The following is a 22229-nucleotide window of genomic DNA, read 5'->3' as shown; positions in this document are numbered from 1 at the left end:
ACTTTACGTCACTCCAACTGGAGACACCCGTGACTGAATTTGCAAAGGAAGCAGTGACGAAAGCTGGCAAAACGCTTAACCTCCTTAGTCCGTATGTTCAGTCAGCTGGACAATGTTTACTAATTTATTACACGGTGACTATTTGGGTTAGGCATCGCTGCGTCCTATATTGCAGCATACTGGACTTTCTATGTATCAGTAAAATTTACTCGTTTGAAAAGTTTGACAACAGCGCCTACTTCGAGAGTTTATTGTTACACGTGGTGAAACTGGTGAGGTTATGATGGCGGCTCCACAAAAATACAGTAAGTTGTAGTGTTTTTCTGTACTTTAAAGTATTGATTGTTTTTAATGTATGTTAGTTGATGTTTGGACGTATTTGTGGTAAATATATATTTGAAAATAATTACAACTGGTCACGTCAGGGGTCGTCTGAACTTTTTGTCAAGCATTTTGGACATTGGGACTTAGCAAAATATGTTACCATACTCACGTTTTTTACGTTTATTTACAGACAGAAAAAGGATATTGGCAGAACGCGAATTGGAGGCTATTTTGGCAGAAAGCGATTTTTTCCTCAGTGAAGATAGCGATAATGATTGTAGTAAAAACGAGAATGTTTCTGAAAACCTCTCAACTGTTTTTCATGAAAACGAAACTAATGCCCAAAATCATTTAGAAAATGATTCAGATTCGGAGCGGGATTCTGACGATGATGCTCCTTTACTGCAGCGTTGGGAGAAACTCCAGGAAACGGAACAATTAGATGATGTTAAGAGTAGGTGGAATAAAAATATTTTTGAGACTCAAGATTCCGACGCCGCTGATCTATGGATAGCTAATGAAGATCACGAATTCTGGACACCATTGGATTATTTTTCTGAGTATTTTCCTGAGCATTTTTGGGAAAATTTGTCTTCAGCAAGTAACATAAAAGCTATGCAAGCAAACGAAAAGAAAAATCTAAGGTCAACTCCGGAGGAATTCAAGAAACTAACAGGTATTCATGTTTTGATGGGAATTTTTGGGCTACCGCGCTTACGCCTTTATTTTATGAAAGGAATTTCAATTCCTATTATTACTCAGCTTCCCCGAGATAGAATCTACAAGTTACGAAATTTTTTATATGTTGTAGATAACTGTAAAGATTCAGAGGACACCAAAAAGGCAAATAAACTTTGGAAAGTTCAGCCTATTCTTGATGTTGTACGAAATAAATGTATCACTCTTCAAAGATCTCGCGAGTTGTCCATCGACGAACAAATGATTCCATTCACTGGCACCACTAGTCTACTACAGTATGTCAAGAATAAACCTAATCCTGTAGGTTTGAAGAATGTTGTGCTTGCTTCAAAAACAGGGCCAGTCTTGGATTTCTTTATTTATCAAGGTGCAAACACTTGGCCTGATGCTGCTCCTGACAAATCCTTGGGCATTGGCGGCTCTGTCGTGAAAAAATTGTCGGCGAACTTATGTCCAGGGAAAACAATTTCATAGAAAAAGCAATACTTGGTATTTGTATCATTCAGAATAATCGAATTCCACGAGTACTTAGGGGCAAAATAAAAAAAGATTCTGTTTTACTAAAAGACGGCCGAGGGTCCCATGAAGACAATAGATCTATAAAAATGGCTTCTACATCTGCAGGTTCTTTGCCATTGGTTGACGTACGAAGATGGGATAAAAAAATTCAAAGTACATTCTGGTGCCTTGCCCAAATACAATTGTTAAATACAACCAGTCAATGGGATGTGTGGATTTGTGTGACAGATTTATTTCATATTATAGAATCTATATGCGCACTAAAAAATGGCCTGTACGTGTCTTTTGGCACTTTATTGATCTTGCATTGACCAATTCATGGATAGAGTATCGTCAGGATCGTGCAGCGTTTGGCAATAAGAGATCAAAGGTAATGGATTTACTGGAATTTAAGCTGTATGTTGGAAGGTCACTAGCTCTAGGTGGTAAGCCTACAAGCGGGAGACAAGCTAGTGCGTCTATTCCAAGAGAACCGGAGTAATCTGAAGATGAAGAGCCCATAATTTCTGTAAAAAGATCTAAAGTTGTCCAGTTACCGCCTATATATGTAAGAAAAACCAGTAATGACCATTTGCCAATATGCTCTGTCAACAATAAAAATTCTTACATGCGTTGCCGAAACCCTGGATGCACTAAGAAGACGAGATTCTTTTGTACAAAATGCAAAATGTACTTGTGTATTTCTCCTGAACGAGAATGTTTTTTCATACTTAAATTATATGACAGTTAGTCCTGATGTCAATTATGCTGGACCTGTCATATTATGTCTGTCAAATAATTTTTTTTTAGTTTTTATAAATTTTTGTTTATTGTTTTCACAAAAGAAGAGAGAAAATATAAAATATTGTTAAAATAATAAAAACTGTTTTCTTGGGACTGGGGAGGTTATAGCAGAAAAATCGTCTGAACCTAATAAGGTATTATTATATTATATAAGATAATATTACCGAGATAATAAAAATAATTATCGAGGAGAAATCATCAATGGGCGCAGGACATTATGAACAGCCTGCTAAGAGTTCCCAGGAGATCTGAAAACGGCAAATCTCATACTTATCCCGAAACCGGGTAAGGAATTAGAAGAGACTAAGGCATACAGACCCACATGTCTGTTAAATACATTAGGCCTTTGAGATTATTGTGAAGACAAGGCTGGAGAGGGAGATTATAGAGAAAGGTGGTGTTATTTAAGGGATGTTAGAGTGTTATTAAATATTTGACACTACTTTCATTTTAGCACTATATTTTTATTTCTGTACGAATAGGTTAATGCTTTGTTTACATTATCGTCCTGTAATTATAATCTCTAACTATTGACTAACGACCTACGCTAACTTTACCAAATGCGATTCTATCTATAACAGTAATAATACTACAATAATCACTACGACGTATTTATATCCAATTAGTCGTGATTTCCTAAGGTTACTAAAATGTTTATTCTACTTGTGAGTTCAAGTGCACACTTGAGGAGAATAGATTTTATATTAAATATATACAAACCATAATTGTTTATGTTATCTTATATGTCTTTTGAGTCAATACTTAGGGGTTAAAACCCTAGCACAGTGGCATATCCGACCGCAGTATGGATTAAGAAAAGGAAAATCTGCAGTAGACGCCATAAGCAAGATCAAGAGGGAGATATCCGTATGTAGGACCAGGTAGATGGTGACTTTCTTTGGCAATATGAAAAATGCGTTTAATAGTACTAGCTGGAAAATTATCTGCATATAAAGGCTATCTCCCTATCTGCAGAACTTAGCCAGGAACTATTTCACAGATAGGTACATCAATATTGCGAGGTGCAACTCTATGAGGACCACGGCGGGAGTGCCCCAGTTCCCCATCCTGGGACCATTGCTTTGGAATATTCTATAAAATGAGACTTTGGAGGGCGACCTGGGCATTGGTGTACAGGAAATAGCGTATGCGGATGACCTCGTGGGATGGATCACAACGAAAACTGGTCAATCATGCATACAGCGAACCGAGCCCTCAACAAATTGAAGACGTGGATGGAAAGCAGGGACCTCATGTTGGCGGCCGAGAAAACTGAAGCTATGATATTCAAGGGCCAGAGACAATATAGTTTTTGTACTGGAGGAAGAAAGGATCTTACCTGCCAAAAAAGTGAAGTCCTAGATACAAGGCGAACCTTTGGTGAGCACGAAGTAAGTCGTTCGAAAGGCAGACTAGATGACCTCGGCGCTGACACAGAACAAATAACAATTGCTTTCTTATTCTGTGGCGCCGACAAGGATTATGCCCAATGTGGGAGGACCAGGGACTGCCAAAAGGAGAATTTTAATATAATAAGTGATCCACTCTACTGTACTCTATGTGGCATTGGTATGGCAACAAGTGCTTAACATCAAGAAATATGGGTTCAGAAGCGGACTAGGAACCAAAGATACGTTACTTGCTTTTAATGTGGTAGCTCAAAGATGCATGTTTGTGACTTACGAATAAAAAACATTGACTGGATTCAAAGAGCACAAATTGATATAAATAATGAACCCAGTTTAGAAATTGAAATGAGGGAAGGAATTAGGCAGAAATATATATTGTCTCTATTACTATTCAATGTGTACAGTGAATACATTTTTGAATCATTAGATGCTATCTAAAAGTGAAGGGATAATAATTAAGAGAAGAACTATTAATAACATAAGATAAGCAAGCACACCGTGATTATGGCAAGCTTTGCTGAACAACTCCAACTGTATTAAACAAAAGACTGTAGAAAATAAAAACAAAAAATGAATATAAAAAAGACTAAATATATGATATTAACAAAGAAAACAAATATACAAACATACATTTGGGAGATGTACTGATAGAAAGGATTGAAAATACAAATACTTGGTAACCTGGATTTCAGAAAATAATGTTCAGAGAATAATAATCACACAACAGAAATAGGGATCAGGATAGAAATAGCAAGAAATGCATTTGTAAAAATGTAAAAAATTCTCTGCAATAAAGACCTTAGTTTATAACTAAGAGCTCTGACATGTTACGTGCTTTCGATACTATAATATGGACTTGAAAGCTGGGTTCTGAAGCAAGAATAAATAAATAAGCTACAGTCATTTGAAACGTGGTGTTATAGAAGGATGCTTAAAATAGCAACATAAAAACGAACACAGAAGTATTGCGAAAAATGGACAAAGAACACAAAGTAATAAACACAATAAAAATAAGAAAGTTACAATATCTGAGACACGTGAATGAAGGAACAGCAATATAAAATTCTTATAACTCTTCAGAACAGTGGTAAATAAATTACTTATTTTGAGCTATCAATAAATTGTTCTTCACACTATAACAGTTTTCAATGCGGTATTTTAAATTATCTCGATGTGTTTTAATATGGTATGGCTAGCTAATGTAAACACAATCGAGCCATAATAGAATTTTGACCTGATTATTGACTGCATATGTTTAATAATGATATTATAAAATCTGCTTCCTAATTTATTGTAACTGGCTAATATTCTTGATTGAAATTAAAACCAATTTGACATTTTTTTTACCTGTTACCTGTGTAAGTATTTCGTCGAATAACATTTTTTAAAATATATATTATAATCATTATCATCAACCTGTATGCGTCTTCGGATGGCAATAGGTTTTCCTTAGCTCTTCCAAAAATCCAAAAAATGTATGTCTTACCGAAATCTAAGGAAGTTCCATTAAGATATAGTCTTGGTGTTGGTAGGATAGATTTTCTTAATAACAACATATAGTTTACTCTAGATTAAGAAAACTATAATTCGTTCCATTTGGACCAATTCTTCAAGTTATTCAAGATAAATTATATATGTTTTTGAACTCCCTTTATATTTTTCCTTTTGTATAAAATACGGAATCGCCTGTGCATTAAGGATATTAACTAAAGGTATTATTTGCAAATAATGTGGCAAGAAGAAGGAAAGAATTTACAGAAGAAAGAAAAGAGAACAGGTAGAAAAGTAATTGAAAAAACATAGCAAAAGCGTCTGTAAACAAAGAGGTAAAAAACTTTTACCAAGAAGTTAAGAAATCCAGAGAAACTACAAAGAATAATCCACCGTATTGCAGACACAAAGAAGGCTTACTACTAGGTAAAACAACAAAAAAATTAAACAGATAAGCGGAATATTTCAAAGATCTATTAAATCCAGACCAACAAGAGGAACTTGAGGGAAATGAGAATTGGCAAGATGAAGAAGGGGCGTGCGAAGAACCAACTTCGAATGAAGTCAAAAAAAAAATAAGAGACCTATTATACTATACTCCAGCAAAGAAATAATGAAATGAGTCATACGCGTGATATCGTAAGTTATCGTTTAATTAAGCTGTCCTTATGAGTCTCACCAAGAAGAGTATCAGTAGCGGAGAATTTATTTTTTATTTAGCGTATCATATTAAGAGCAAATAATTAAAAGCAATATTTTTAGTAAAACCGTTCTTAGTTTTTCATGCTGTTCTCTCAATATATTATCCACCTTATCTTTTTACTCCTTCCCTCTGAATTACCTTTTGCTTTTGTTCAATTTCTGGTAAAATTTTCTCGTCTCTATTGGCTTACTTGGATCTTTTAGTTATTAAAGTTCTTCGTTCATAGTTTCTCTCTTCTTTCTGCTGTGGATTTTCTTTTCTTCCTTTCTTTCTTGTGGATTTTTCTTACTTTCGCATTTCAAGCAAAAGTTAAAGATTCGCTTAAGATTTTACACTAATATATTTGAATAATGTCTGGCTGAAGTGTGGTTTTAACTAACATCCACAATGAAGCGAGTCTTTCAGCCCGTTGACCTATCGAGCCGATCTCTTGTGGGGAAATCGGCTGATTAATATTTTGTGAATAGTTTGAAACTACATTCTGGGCCAAAATTAACCGGCCACCTTAAAGATGGATAATTTTTGATTTCTTATATCTCCTAAACTTAAATTAAACGTAAATTTTCATTGTATACCGGGTGTACGAATCAAACTGTGTCTTTTTCTTAAAGTCTGCATCACCCTGTGGAATATTCTAGCATTTGTAGAATACTGAAATTAAATCGTAACTGTAGCCTCATGCTTTCTCAACATTTTGTTTTTTGATTGATTCGCTTATGTTGGATAATACAAAAGGTTGTTGCTTTAACAACTAGACATGTTTTTTATCAATTTTTATCTCAGCGGAAGAGAAAAAATATTCTTTTTGAAAAAAAGTCATTTGTTACAGTATAAATCCAATGAATAAAATTTTCGAAGAAAATTCAAATTAACAATATTTTGGAAATCAAAGTCTAATTGAAAAAAAAATTGGGTACCACGTGTTGCTGCCTCTAGCCCCTAAGACTTCTTGGAGCCGGTTTGGCAATTCATTCATGATATCCTGGATATCAGATTGGGGGATATTGTGCCACTCCTCTACCGCAGCTGTCTTCAGCTCTTCAAAGGATACAGGGGCTGGTACTCTTGCTCTTACCCCTCTTTTGAGGTTGCCCCAGATATGCTAAATTGGGTTAAGATCGGGACTGTGTGCTGGCCATGGTAGAACTTGAATCCCGACCTCATTAAGGTACTCACGGGTAGATCTTGCTGTATGGCAACGTGCATTGTCATGCATTAGTCTGAAGTTATCACCAATGAATGGTGTAAAAGGCATGACATGACAACAAGATCAGTACGCGCTTCGTAAGAAATATCTCCCCAAATCCCTATAGACACGTTGGCGTCCATCTGGGCCTTTTAGGGCTATTCTGCTCTCATTTCCATTCCGCCATAGTCCAGTTAGCATATCCTCGCGAAAAATGAAGTCTAGTCCTACGGTGTTGTGGGAGCAGTTCTGGTGCGCGAGCTGGACGAAAAGCCCTCAAGTTTATTTCTGACAGTCTTCTTCTAATTGTTTGTCTACGCATACTAACGTTTCTCACCTCAAGAAGAGACCTACGAACTTCAGGAGCAGTGCAAAAGCGATTTCTCAATACTTTAGTGACAATGAAGCGGTCATCTCGAACTGAAGTACATCGTTTTCGGCCTTGACATGGCCTGCGGCTGTACGATCCTGTCTCCGGAAATCGTCTGATAGGTAAAATATCGAGGATTTTTTATTATTACTAGTGTTACGTCCCTCCACATATATTCTTAGTTTTTATTAATAATTTTTATTATTTTATCTTTATATTTAATTCTTTAATTTTCGGTCAAGATGATATTGCTCGCGTAGCTATCGTACAAACCGCGAAGGGTGAACTTTGGTTAAGCTATGCCCTTTGCCTTATATTGACTAAAAATGCAAATATGCATTTTGGTGGGTGGGAATGTTACGTCCCTCCACACATATTCTTAGTTTTTATTAATAATTTTTATTATTTTACCTTTATATTTAATTCTTTAATTGTCGTGTGTGTCTGCCTTATAATCATGAATTAATACGGACCTGTACAGTCCGCCCCCTAACAGTCTGAAGGGAGCAAACTACAACGCTACAAGACGACACGCTACGCACTTCAATCTTAGTTATAGTCTTGTATAAATCAGCGCGATAAACACTTCAGTATTTTTGTGTAACGTTTTGTATTCGGCTTTGAGAAGATTCTGTCCCATCCGAGTCAACCCTAGTGCACTGTGGGAGAAGAAGTCTTAGATCAACATCACACGTACCGTAATTTCATTGCATACACACACAGTATTTATATTAATTGATAAATTTACATATAACTTATTTTCATATTAAAATTATACCAGCACATAAATAAACAATTATGAGTGAGTGTTTCTCTTATAGAATTTAAAGCTCATTCACAGTTTTTTCGTTTGTGTTTACATTATTATAATAATAAAAGTTTAAATAAAATTAAAATTTTAAGTTTTTATTTTAAAAATGCAAGTGCTCCGTTTTCCGTGCCGGTTCTAGGGGTTAAGGCTTTCTAATTAATAAATTATTAAATAAAATACTTGTGTAAAAATTTATTTCAAAAAAATTAACTTTTTACAATATATACAGAAAAAATAACATTTTATAAGCAATAATTAATATTCACAGAATATTAAAGTTTTTTCTAATTGAAACAATAGGGCTAGCACTATACCACGATAATTTGACAAGTTGAATGTAGATGAAATTATACAAATATGCAGTTTTTTCAACCGTATTTCATAAGACAATATGATATTACCAAGGTCAAGAAAGATTTAGCTATATTTTCCAATTTTTTAGGCAATAATCAGAGTTGAATTCTACGTTACATAACCCATTATTCCCTGTGCTGATAGTAGTTTTGATAACCCTTCCAGACCATAATATTCGTAACATGCAGAGATAAGACAACTTTTAAAATGGCTTGGGTCAATTAAATTCATTCTTTTTGCCGTCCAGGTTTCCTAAACGAATAGCAAAATTGAAAAATTATTGCGACTTCTTGTAGAGGTCTGTTATTCACCGGATAACATACCGTGTTTTTTACCGGACTCACATAATAAAAATTTTCAATTTTAATTTACCTGAGCCGACACCGTGCTTCAGAGAGCATGTAAACGAGTCAAATCTGCGTGAAAAAGTCAAAACGTTAACCACTGATCGACTACCTGAAGTTGTTGACAGGCCAAAAGATAGAGATAATAAAATAGCAATTAATTAAAAATCATCTCACTTAAAACATCTTCTTCATTTTTATATTCTGTTTTCAAACACCATCAAAAAAATTTGAGAACGCCGCCGACTCTTAACAATTTAAATAAAACCCGTAGTCGAACAAATTCTGATTAAACAGCTATAAGTTACTCGTCACTTCTTCCAAAAATGGAGCCTTCAAAACTGAAGGAACCTGTTTTCACCTAAATAATAAATTGTCTCAAAGAAAACTTAAAGTTTAGTGAGAAACATCGGATGATGCAATTGAAGAAAGATTTAATTAGAATTCCTGTATCATTCATTTCCATTCAAATTAGGATTTGTGTTCCGTTCAGTTTTATAACAAATTATTAATGTGATATTAAACTTTATGTTTAAATAATTTAATATTTATCTGTGCATTTGCTTACAGTATATCCTCTTTTAATTAATGATTATACTGTTTACGTTTGCCTTTAAAAATTCTATTAAATTTCATTGTTCAGAATTGTTTGCACTCACTGGAAAATAATCAGTTAGTTACACAGCCCTCTCTCGCCCAACAATAGACGTTAGTTAAAATTTAACGTGTTGTATGTATTGCCTAAATAATATACGCTTATTAGTTATAAAATTAGCCAACCCTTATATACAGGAATATGTATGTGTTTTCCTTGCAGTTAGGTGTTTGTTGTCCTTTTATACATACGTTCTTTTAAGCTATATATGTCTGTTTACTCTAACACTGTTTGGCATCTTGCTTTTATGTCCCTTATTAAGTAAGTTAATCCCTATTCTTTTTGCACGTTACCCTTTAGTTTCATCGACCATTCTCTTTTCTAGTTATGCCATTTCAGCATTATGGACTTTACAAGGTATCAATGCTTTACTATTTGCGATGCCACAGTTGATAATTTGTATAACTGATCTTGATCCTTACAAAATTCTTTTAGGGCTGTATTTTAAATGTTCCCCTCTTCTACCTCTGCGTTCCCCCACCAGCACAGTCCCCTTAGCCCTTACCCCACACCTTATGTTGTTTTGCGTTGAGTATAATGCGTGTGTTCTCGGCTAAGTTCGGAACGTATCGGGCGCTACCATTGTAGTGTCGCCTTTTTTCAAGATCAGTTCTGTTTATTTCGATCACTCAAACAGTCACGTAGGCACGACATCCATCTCAGCGGCTGTATGAATGGATAATTTTCTGTGAAAACTGTTTCTATAGTTTTGCTTTGTTTCTAGTGTTTTGTGACATTTTTATTGTTAACATGACAACTAAAAAACATAAAGTTGATTCAGAATGTCGTGTTTTTAAAGATGAGTGAACTGTAAATACTTTTCCCCGTCTATTAAGGATAAACCTGTGTGCCTGATTTGTAATGGAACGGTAGCCGTATTTAAGGAATTCAACATCTCCTGAGGCCTCATGGCAAAACATAATGTCAACATTTGTCCTGACAAAAAGAAAAAATTTGAGACAGTAAGTTTGTCCCGAAAAACAATTACTTCTAGGATTGAACTAATCGATAGGCAGCTTGTCTCACAACTGGAGTCAAAGATAAGAGTGTTTAAATTCTGTTCTTTTGCGTTGGATGAAAGTACAAACATAACTGACACGGCTCAATTACTTATATTGATAATAGGTATTGATGAACACTTTTGTGTTACTGAAGAACTAGCTTGTATGCATCCAATGAAGGGAACGACAAAAGGAGCAGATCTTTTTTAAGAATTTAAAGAAACAATCACATCCTTGAAAGCATTTTTTGCAGATCTTCTCAGTCACATCAATAAATTGAACATTAAACTCCAAGAAGAAATCAATTAATCTATTTTCTAAACAACTAGGCAAGAAACAACTGGCGACTGATTTTCCAAAGTTAAAAACTATTAGTTGGGGAAGACAATCTTAAGAACTATGAGAAAAGCCTGAAATGTCTTCATGACGAGTTTGAGCGAAGATTCCAAGACTTCACAGATATCGAACAGGACTGGACATTTTCAGCATGTCGTTTAATGTGGACTGTGAATTAGTACAACCAGAATTACAACTTGAACTTATTGAGTTGCAATGTAATATTGACTTGAAACAATTTCTCAGTGTTTCTAAAACTGAGTTCTACAAGGCACTGCGAAAATCAAGTTTCCTAAACATGAAATCTCACACTCAGAAGATAATTGAGATGTTTGCATCTTTGTCCATCTGTGAACAGATGATTTTTATATTTTCTGTCAGATGATGAACAATTTTTAGAATCTCAGTTTCATATGTCACTTACACCTTCATACTCTGCTAAGAATAATCTATTTATGTAAATCTTTCAATGTTTTTTACTATTTATGCACAAGATACATGTAATGTAAATTAAATTAAAAAGTTTATCACTAATAAAAACCCGCTTTATTCATTTTTTTTTTTCGGTCGGACTGGAGAATGTTTTTATTTTATGTAGCCCTCCACTTAAACAGTTTCCAGGACTGATGTAGTAGGTTTCATTTCATTCCTAATTTTAGGAATTAGTCTAAATAATATAAAAAACATATACCATACGACTTACTTGTTTATATTTGTTCGCTAAAAAATTGGAAAACTTATAAACATCAAATTATGACCAGAAAATTAGAAAACTCAAGAAATCAGATACGTCTCAGTTTAATTTTTTATTTATCGTTCCATTTTATGTGTTATTTAGTGATACGAAAGTCAAATGAAATGTTAGTAAGTTCTAAGCATAAATAAAACGGATAATTTCTTTACTTAAAACCGTTTTTACTATACTATTTGTAAGCTCAATCAATGTATGTTAAAGAAATCACAGAATTATATAATAAACTAATTGAAAAAAAGGTTTACTTATCAACAATAGGAGTACGAACAAATACAAGCTTAATTATTAGTTTAACACAACAAATGATATTTTTGGACAACCAGCAAGTTTTAACATTCAAAGAAAAATAAAAATATATAGGAAATAGTAAATATACAATTTAATAATGGGAATTTTTCACGTGATATAATATAGAAAAATCACTAAGGAATCTAAAATCATATTGTTAATAATTTGGTTTTATTGATCAATCCATCCACACCTTGTTATATAGGCACTTAATATATACATTTATCTACTCGATAAATTGTTACGACTATTTTTAGTTATAGTAACCAAATAAAAAAAAAATGAAAGATTTTTTATATTTGCGACGTTACAATTTTTAAAATAACTTTTTGTAATCTTACGTCGATATCTACCATCTGAATAAGACTACTCACAGAATTTACAATATAATTTATTATTTTTGTTGAGGATAACCCACAATTTAAGTTTAAAATAAGTTTATTTTTGCGCTTTGCCTGTTTTTGCAACTTATTTTAAACTTTGTGACTTATTCCCAACAAAAATAGTAAATTGCATTAAGCTGTGACAATAAAATAGCTTCAGAACATTATTAATTTACAATATTTCTTGTAAACATTTGTTTTTTGTTATTGAATATTTTTAACATAACGACAGCACAGCAGATAGCAACAATAGTGAAGTTTCATTACGCAGGTGTTAACAGGATCCATTTTGCAGAAGATAATACCAGTGGCGGCCAGTCAGGTCGGCATTGTCGAGCCACATATTTGTAGATATTATAGATTTTTTTTTAGTATTTAATTTAATCAGTATTTCAATAATTAATTATAGCAGGTAATAAGTTAATATCATTTGTTTCTGTGAAATAAGAAAAAATATCTGTGAGATAATACAGACTAAATTTTATTCATGGTTTTAAAAAAAAAAAATCGACGAATCCGAGCGTTAAGTGATCCCTGCGCATCAAGACACTTTTAAAATTAATGATTCGAGCCATCCATTTGACTGTGTGAATTCTTATAAGACCCGTTTTGGCAAGCCGACCACAGGCTGACGATTTACATGTAAAAATCAAACGGAATATTAGTCGATAAGCAACCAAACATACATTTTTTCCCGTTCGCAGTTAAAGGACAGGTACGGCAAATTTGAATCTGCCGATGCTTCATTTGGATTGGCCGCAAAGAGCCACGTACCTTGAGAGCGCGGAATGAATTGTTATTTTGGGATAAATACTAAATAGTGGTAGTGCACTGACTGGCATAGGGCTTTTATTAGACTTTATACATATCTGAGGAGAAAAAAACCTTGTCCATTGTCTCTAAAGCCACGAGCCCCCACTGAATAATACTATCCTTAAGCTAATGCTTCGTAGATACGTCAATGCATAAATGTCAAGCTTCCGATCGATTCGAAAGTGGGATGAATTTGGAGACTCGAGGCAAAAATACGTCATTTGCGCAACTTAAACAATCAAGTGACCGGTTTAGTTCAAACACTTGGCAATAAACTTACCTGGGCTGTGAAATAAACACCGATTGTGAAGGAAACGAGAATTCTTTAAGAACCTGATATAAATCTGAAACTGAAGAGTCGGATACTAAGGGCTCCCACAGACTGCAGACTTTTTATCGGCCGATAGTTTGGTCGGCTTCTTAATTAATACGGAAAGGTATGCATATACGCACATTACACCGATTATGGTTTAATGTGCATTATTATTAAAAAAATTTAATGGGCTTCCCGATTGCCCAAGCTAATCTGTCGGCCGACTATTTAATCAGTGTTGGCTAACTACGACTTACGCACATATTTTACTTACGATTTTTTATCGGCCGATAGTTCAGTTTGTTCCTAGCTTTGGTGTCCGTATTTGTGCTGTGTTAATATTTTTTGAATATTTTTGCGAGAAAATGGCTTTGTCCAATTTACAATCGTTGATTGCAGAAACGTGCGTGGTAAAGTTAATAAAAGAAGTCGAGGAAGGACCTGCGCTTTATAAAAAAAGTTTAAATGTCAATCTCTCCTCCAAGAGTATAGAAATTCTCAAATTGGTATTCTTCTTCGCTATAGATGGTCCAATTAAGCATGACTGGTTCATTAAAGCTGGTTATGCTCATCCGATAAAAAGCGAAAAACTTTTGTAAGAAATCAAGTAATGTAGATTGCATTGTGTATAATTTTTCACTAAATAATCTGTCACTGAAAATTGGATACTCTCGGAATCTTTTCTTGATTTTCTTCCTTCGTTGTATGAGAGCAAGAATACAATAATATCATTTCTAGACAATGTTTGCACTGTACAAACGCTCATTTCAACAGTTAAATACGAACTTTAATACTAAATCGTTCAAGAATAGTCGACCGCTGTTGATGAGCGCCCTCTTCACCAACCCGACTAAACTGTCGGCCGATAAAAAGTCTGCGTGGGCCCCAAAGTGCTATATATTTTTCATACTAGTCTATGGAGCAGAAGTCTAAAGCTTATAGAAGAATATTGCGTATGACTAGGACATAATTATATCGTGAATCGTTTTAAAAGAAGATTTCACTCGAAAGACATACCCATAGTATAGCCAAGAGATCAATGAATCACTGATCAATTGTCAATATTAGCAGACGCTTCGAGGTCATCTGTTAAAAAGATTTTAAATAAGCTGGAGCTTATTTAAAATCTTGTAACACTCTAAAAAACTTGTCTATAAAAGACAATAAAATAACGGACACTAAACCGGTAATACAACACACATTACTTTTAAATGAAAATTAACGTTACTAAAAGAATCTGCATTGAATCTTTAGAAGATATATCAGAGGCCATAAATTTTCGTAATATTCAACGGTCAAAAAGGTCATCAAGGTGCTGCGTTTATACATAATTAGCTTATTATTGTTATGAACATACAAAAAATGGACGAACTTATTTCGGATAATCTAGTCGTTCTTTTAGGGTGAGTAAAATGACAGAAAATTTTTCTTTATTTGTTGGCTACCTAGTTGTGAATTGGAACCTTTGGTGTCAATTTAATAAAGAAACTTGAATAATTAACAATCTATTACTGTTTAACAAATGTTAGACCTTAATTTATAAATAAAAGTTTATTATTTAATTTCTATTGCGCCGCCAGTTTTACTCAACGCAGACTTTTGTTTTTATACCTGTTCAATTGACATCATATAAACTTTACCGACATCACAATCAGTGTGTCTTTTATTTTATTGTATACTTGTAAAATTATTTAAATGAACATTTATACAATTTTCTCTAATTGTTAGTGGTATAATCCAAACGGGTTAATGTATGGGTTTTTCTGTTGGAATCTAAACTTCATAGTTTTCCACAAAAACATTGCAACTCATATGCCACAGAGAAATAACACACGAACAATATAGGCTTGGAGAGTTTTAAAAAAGTATCCACAAAAAGGAAGAAATCTACCATAAACCCACGGTACTTCACCAAATCCTTCCTTACAGCCCTACACATAAATGTAAAAAAAAAGATACTAAATATTAATGTCTGTACTAAAATATGCAATATAACGGTGTGGATAGATTTTACAATTTTCTAATAATTTAAAAAATATTATACAAGATATTTTCGTTTGAAAATCCGGAAATATTCTTAAAACACATTTTTTCAATTTCATTCAGCAAATTGTTCCTCACTTAATACCTTCATATGAGAAATGGAGCAAACTCATTCATTAGTTGGTACATAAAACTTAATTATAATAGCACGTACAATTTAGCTATTAAATTTATTACACATTTCATTGGTTCACTTAACCTTAAAGTAGCTAAAATGTCAAACAGTAATTAAACTGTTGATAAATTATATATCCAAATTCTCAATACTTGACTAAAGTACAAACTGTATTTTAAATTTTCATAAAATATATATTGAGGACCCTCGAAGTAAAGAGGTATAGGTGACATTTTTGTAAATATTGAGAAAACTGTATCGCAGAACTGGAAATCTTTCATTCTATTTGGAGGTAAAGAAAAGGTGCTGCTTGAGTATTCCTTGTTCGAGAGGAAACAGAATTATAATTCTACATGCTTGAACTACGAACAGGTTTGCACCTAATGTCTTGTTGTTATCGTCCAAAAACATTAAACAGTCCTTAGCTGATTATCGTGAGGATATGACGGCTGAACTCTTCGAAAAATGAGCAACGGAACAGCTTTAAAACAAAAAGTAAAACAGGTCCTGCTTTCTAGCAACAAGTTACTTATCCTTCAAGACAACTATGAGTAGGGCTTGGTTAGAGAAGAGATAGAAGTATAGCTCCTCTAAAGCAATATCATTTTGTTGTTAAAGTAATAATTTATTGTAAGATGCTGTGTTTTACGTTATTATAAACTACAGTGCTTTTAAGAGGAGTTCGTTTTGTTTCTTTGAAACTTTGAAGGAGATGGATGTACCTTACCTAAAAACTGAAGGTAAGTTAAGAAATACTGTTTGCTCCAACTATTTAAATAGTTGGCAATAAGCTAAGTACATTATAAAGTTCTTCTAAACTGTTTTATTGAAAGCTTTTACTGCACTTTCTATTATAAAAACATTACTAAAAAATAACACCATTCATGTTATTTTAGTTTCAACTCTCTAGGTCTAAATGAAAGGTAATTACTATTTAAATGGGAATAAGCCACAATTAAAGGTTAAAATACGTTTATTGACGTTTCAATTTCCACTTCGGAAATCGTTCTAAGAGAAGCTTCTAAGAGAACGATTTCCGAAGTGGAAATTGAAACGTCAATAAACGTATTTTAACCTTTAATTGTGGCTTATTCCCATTTAAATAGTAATTAATTTAAAACGCGGCAAGAAAATAGCTTCAGAACAATACTAAATGAAAGGTGTGCGAACGGCAGCTTAAAACCTCTGTCCAACCATCGTGTACAACTAGAACTGTACTCATCCAATTTATTAAAACAGATCTTGGTTTGCTGATTTATAAAATTCAATTCATATCAGAATTAAAACCTCACGACCACCAAGTACGACGCACATTCAGCGAGATCACCATTGACTGACATGATGATTATTTGGTTCCAGAATTGAATCGCCCTGATATGGGATAGCTCTGGTTTGAAGAATACGGTGCTACATGTTACAAAAGAGCGTGTCATCACCTACTTATTAAAGGAAACGTGTGGTAAGTATATAATTTCGAATCATGGACTTGTGAATTGACCTTCATGATCGTGGGAGTTAACAACGCTGGGCTATTCTTAGTGAAAATATGTGAAATTGCTAGTCGCTAAGTCAGATACGATTGATGACTTGTTCAACTACATCCGAGCCAGCCACGGCGGTCATATGCCAGAAATGATATTCAAATAAAATTACAAAAATTATCTTCTAACTAAGGCCAATTTTATAACAAATAAGACAATTTATCTGAGGTTAGTTAAAGTTATATACCTCAAAAAGAAAACACTTATTATATACATACATTAATTAATCTAGATCAAAGAGTAACCATCGAAATGTGTAATAAACTTCAACATTATTCATTTAGATGGAAGAATTGGCTTACAATAAAAAAATCTTCAACAATCTTTGGGATCCACAGATGTTTTGGAGGATTGTATTTCAAAACCAACTATTTATGAATAAAATAAAACAATAAATTTATGTAATTACATGTTAGTTAAAGAATAATGTCGAACTATTTGTTTCAATTTAACACATTTTGCCTCCTTTTAAATCATAAGGTTTGTTCGGTCTGCACAATGTTAATAACCTAGTGAAAGTCTCCTATACGTTTAGTTATATCTCCTCCATTCAAGTATGTTTTTAGGCAAACAGATTGTTTCTTAACACTTGAGACTCAACTCTATGCTCTTGATCTTTCCCGTCGTTATAAGTAGGAGTAAATATAAGTCACAAAAAACTGTCTTGGATAAGACAATTTGGTATATTGATGCTACAGTTGCTTTTATACACGTTGGTTTAAGTTGGGTTATAGTCTATAAATTGAAATAATTTCTTATCTATCCCCATTTCGTTATCGTGCAGAGGAATAGACTTGACTTACTATTATTAACCAATAATAATTTAACTCTTATGAAAGCCAAATTATTTAAGTTATCGAAATTAGTTCCTTACGGGTGTATTGTCTGTTCCACTTGTTGGTGTCAAACATTTATCCGAGAGTCTTGAAAATAACACTGCCTGGTATGTTGTGACAATAAACAGCACGATCTCTCTTATGCCATAATACCACCTCTGTTATTTTTTTAAGTTTTGTCATTTTGCAATCATCTGTATCTTCAGCCACTTGAAGAAACTTTGAAAACGCAGTGACATTACTGAATATCTTATGAAATATTGAAAACTTTCTAAATTTTTTTCGTTTTATTTATAGCTTCCAATCGGTCTTGATAATGATAATTGATTGGGTTTAAAAATAGGTTGAAAATAGTTGGTTTTGAAAAAAGCTTTGGTAGCGACAGTCATGAGTGATTTAAAGCTTAAGTCTGTTCAACAAATAATTTAAACCCATAAATGACTTTTTTCCTACAATTAAAATATTCACAGATAAAATAAAATGTCAGGATCGCCTCTGACAGGAGTCAATAAAATTCAACAACTGTTAATACAAATATTAAAGTCGTAAAATATCTTTTCCAAATAAGAAAACAGAAATGAGCTAGATAATTGATTAATATTACAATATATGTATTAAAACAAAGTTGTTTTTAAATATATGGGAACCATTGAGTCAATATGGTTGAGACACTAAACGAAATAAATATAAAAAAATTCGTTACAATTTTTTCTTATGTATGAGGCAAAAAGTATCTTAGAATTTCAAAATGTTTGGTACAGAAATATTTATTATTGAAGTTGAAGTACGCCTTGCGCTATTTAATTTACATTTATACGAGTATAATACAATCGATTTGAACAGAAATCAATTTTAGTACGACTGTCCTTTCTCCAACATGCGCGAAATAAATCGATTTATGTATTATGTTTCTTGTTTAGCACTGGCAGTGGAAATTTCGCTTTTTTGTTACTTTCCTTAAGCGGGTATTAAGGGAGTATGTTCATGCCGCAGTTAAAATGAGTGGCATTCAAATAAACTAACGTTTAACAATTTTTTGAGTAGATGGCAGCACGTACATCATATTCTAATATTTTCTCAAGAACGACATTGTTGCCAGCGATTCCAATACTGGAACTTACGATCGGTACAGTTCGCTCTCAATCTCCAATCTTCTTCAATGTAAGTTGATATTAGTTATTAGTTAAAGTTTCACAAATTCTAATGTTCGGATTGGATCTGGATCATCCGATATAATTTTTGTACCGTGTTGTTGTACCCGTGATTTTGAGTGTTATTTTTTTAGTTTTATAAACATTTTAAATAGTGTATACCAGTCTTGTTTTCTAATATTGATTGACTGAATATTTTTTAATAATTTTAAGTATTGAAAATAGATGTAAACACTACAAAGTGTTAATTTCAAATTAAAATTTAATAAAAATAATCATATTTTTCTTCATTCTCTTTTGTGTAGAAAATTATGAGAATAGAAAAAGCTAATGTAATGTAAACAAAATTTTAACAATCTCTCTAATTAATAACAAATATCTTTTTATAATAATTTGATGACTATGCTACTTCAACAAAAGAGGCTTTTTGATAATGTACCTAAGGATAAATTCTCACTAATAGATGCAAAACGTTCATTCATTTGGAAATATTTTATTACTTATTTTATTTAGACAACATTCAGACGGCAATTTTTAATTCTTCACCTGCTCAAAAATATTTATTTCAAACTGATAAAGAAATTTGGAACTGTTTGAAATACAAGTAAATAATCATCAAAAAAGGATTATGCTAATTCTCAAGTGAATGAAGATTGATTTACTATTTACTAATAAGAGTAGTATTTCGAAGAAATCTAAAATATGTAAATCAGTTGAAAACAGCGTCACTACAATAACAATTTTTTTCAGATGAAATGTCAACAGGGGAAATTTTTGCCTCAGAAAATTTCATATTTTCTTCTCATTTCTAACTATTACTCAAATTTCAATAATTTTTTTCACTTACGGAAATATTTAAATGTACTGACAAAAATTAATCGATGATTACATAATATTGTTTTGTCTATAAAAATTAAATTTGCCAGAAAGTGAATAAAACTGGAATTGTTTTTAGATAAGCGCCACGTGACACGCTATGTAATTTATGTATTATGTAAAAACCAGAATTATCCCCCATAAACCTTTCGAGACATATTGGGCCTTGTTTGACTTTCAACCATGATTATATAACGTCACAGTGCCAAGAATCAAATTGGTATAATTGTATTGTTATAACACTATGACGTTATACAGTCATGATTGAAGGTCAAACGAGGCCAAAATGTTTACTGAGAGAGTCGCTTTGCTAAACAAAACCACGTGATTCGTATTTCCATGGATACTGCATAACCACAAAACTAGTTTTCGATATTTTGCAGATTTTCCTAAATTCGGCAAATGTGCATCTGTTGCCATTTAATACATCATTGCTGCCTTCTATTAAATGACACGTGAACTTATTTTCCCATCTATTAAGTGACAGCCGAACTAATTTCTCACTACCAAAATGACAACTTATTACTGTAATATCAAAAAATCCCTAGTTTGCAGATTTTAATTGTAATTTTATCTTTAGGTACAGTTAATTTCAAAACTACGGCAGTATGGATAATGAACGTTTGCTTAAAATAAAGCTTTTTGGATAGTTAATCATTTAACGTAGTTATTTTGTATCTCAGTTCAAAAATTATTAAACAATACCAAATTTTAGACAGGTTGCCAAGTAAGATATGACATGGATTCATTTAAGTACAGTTATGAAAAATTTACTGCATTCTTTGGAAATTTTAACTAGATATCATTAAAATAGAAAGTTAACAGTTCACGTACATAATCATTGTCAAGTTGAGGATTTGTTCTAAAATAGTGACGATAACTGTACCTAAAAAGTATATAAATTTTAACATTGTGACATACCACCTTAATAAAACAAGGTACACAAGAACTGCAACAAGCTTCATGAAATTAATTTCATCATAAATTACATTGTATGTAATGTCATTTTTCTAAAGGTGTTAAACATTTACTTCAAAATATTTTGATTGACAGGCACATAATATGGGGGCAATATAATAAATTTTATGTAAAAATGGTAATAGCCGATATATCTAACAGAACCGACTACCGATGGCTTAGTTTAAGAGAAATCTACGAGTTAAAAAACATAAAAAAAATAAAATTTACAGTTATAATTTTAATTTTGCTGAACATCACTAGCCGAGAAAGTAAGGCAAATAAACTGATTTATTTTAAAACGCAAAAATTCCAGTTTCCTTTGCAGATATAGCTTCCCAACAATAAAAATATATAACTAAACTACCAACTATTTCTAAATAGACTTTACTACCCCACCAATAAAAACTGGAACTTTTAACTACAAAAAATTCACGTATCAGTTGATTTGACAACTTACTTTATTAACACCATTTTTCATGTCTGTCACTACTATAACGTACCTTTCTATAAAACAAAAATTGATTTATTAATTTGAAAAAATACCTACAATTCATCCCTTCCTAACAAAGTATACCTATTCTTCGAAGGAGCTAATTTCTTGAAAGTACTGTCAGGAGGTGTTGTTTGTTGCGGGTCGGTGTTACTATCCGAATCAGGACCGTAATGGAACTCTCTGTGCAATTTACCAGAGTAGAGGTCCTTGAGAAATTGCTTCAGCTTTCCGGGTACGTGGATGTCTTGATAATTGGGGAATAGGTACATGTGTCTAAAGCTGTCGATGGCAATAAGTGGCAGATCCTTTTCTGATTTGCCAAGATGGTGGAGCGGATGGGCGAATTTCTTGCCATCAGCGGTAAGGAAGTTGATCGATTCTATACATTTTTAAAGTATTGTATTAATTTAAAAAGAAAATAAATAAGAAAAAATAATTTTGGTCATACCAACTATTCAAACAACTTAGGGTATTACTTTTTAATCGAATATACCTGGCTTAGATGCCAACCGGCTAACTTCACTTTTCATAAAAATTGGAATTTCAGTGTCTTCTATTCGTAGATGGGTGGCAACCTTGCATTGCTTAAAGAAACTACAAAAACGAAGTTTTATAACGGGAAATAATTCGACAAAGTGAATTGTGAAATTGGTGAATTCCAGCAGAAAAAGGACAAAA

At 32.8% G+C, this 22229-nt stretch overlaps 2 protein-coding genes across 2 annotated transcripts in view; one reads left to right on the top strand and one right to left on the bottom strand.

Moving 5' to 3' along the window:
* Positions 1-216: 216 nt before the first annotated feature.
* LOC140435757 (uncharacterized) lies at positions 217-1497 on the top strand. Its single transcript, XM_072524477.1, has 2 exons — positions 217-305; positions 515-1497. Exons 1-2 carry the CDS (start codon positions 281-283, stop codon positions 1495-1497), a joined length of 1008 nt encoding a protein of 335 aa, XP_072380578.1. The 5' UTR covers positions 217-280.
* Positions 1498-8472: 6975 nt separating this feature from the next.
* The window catches only part of LOC140436730 (endoplasmic reticulum resident protein 44-like), a 57661-nt gene continuing 43904 nt past the window's right edge, over positions 8473-22229 (bottom strand). The window contains exon 5 of the mRNA XM_072525789.1: positions 8473-21930. Coding sequence (XP_072381890.1) covers positions 21602-21930 — 329 coding nt within the window. The 3' untranslated portion in view covers positions 8473-21601. The remainder of the gene's footprint in view (positions 21931-22229) is intronic.

The sequence above is a fragment of the Diabrotica undecimpunctata genome, chromosome 3, assembly GCF_040954645.1.
Source record: "Diabrotica undecimpunctata isolate CICGRU chromosome 3, icDiaUnde3, whole genome shotgun sequence".
Lineage (NCBI taxonomy): Eukaryota > Metazoa > Arthropoda > Insecta > Coleoptera > Chrysomelidae > Diabrotica > Diabrotica undecimpunctata.
This window is presented reverse-complemented; position numbering and strand designations above follow the sequence as displayed.

What these genes read in the sequence shown, in the direction of transcription:
- LOC140435757 (XM_072524477.1), top strand. Translation starts at nt 281, where the DNA reads ATGATGGCGGCTCCACAAAAATACA. An exon ending in GGCGGCTCCACAAAAATACA is followed by an intron (nt 306 to 514) that starts GTAAGTTGTAGT and finishes GTTTATTTACAG; the next exon opens with ACAGAAAAAGGATATTGGCA.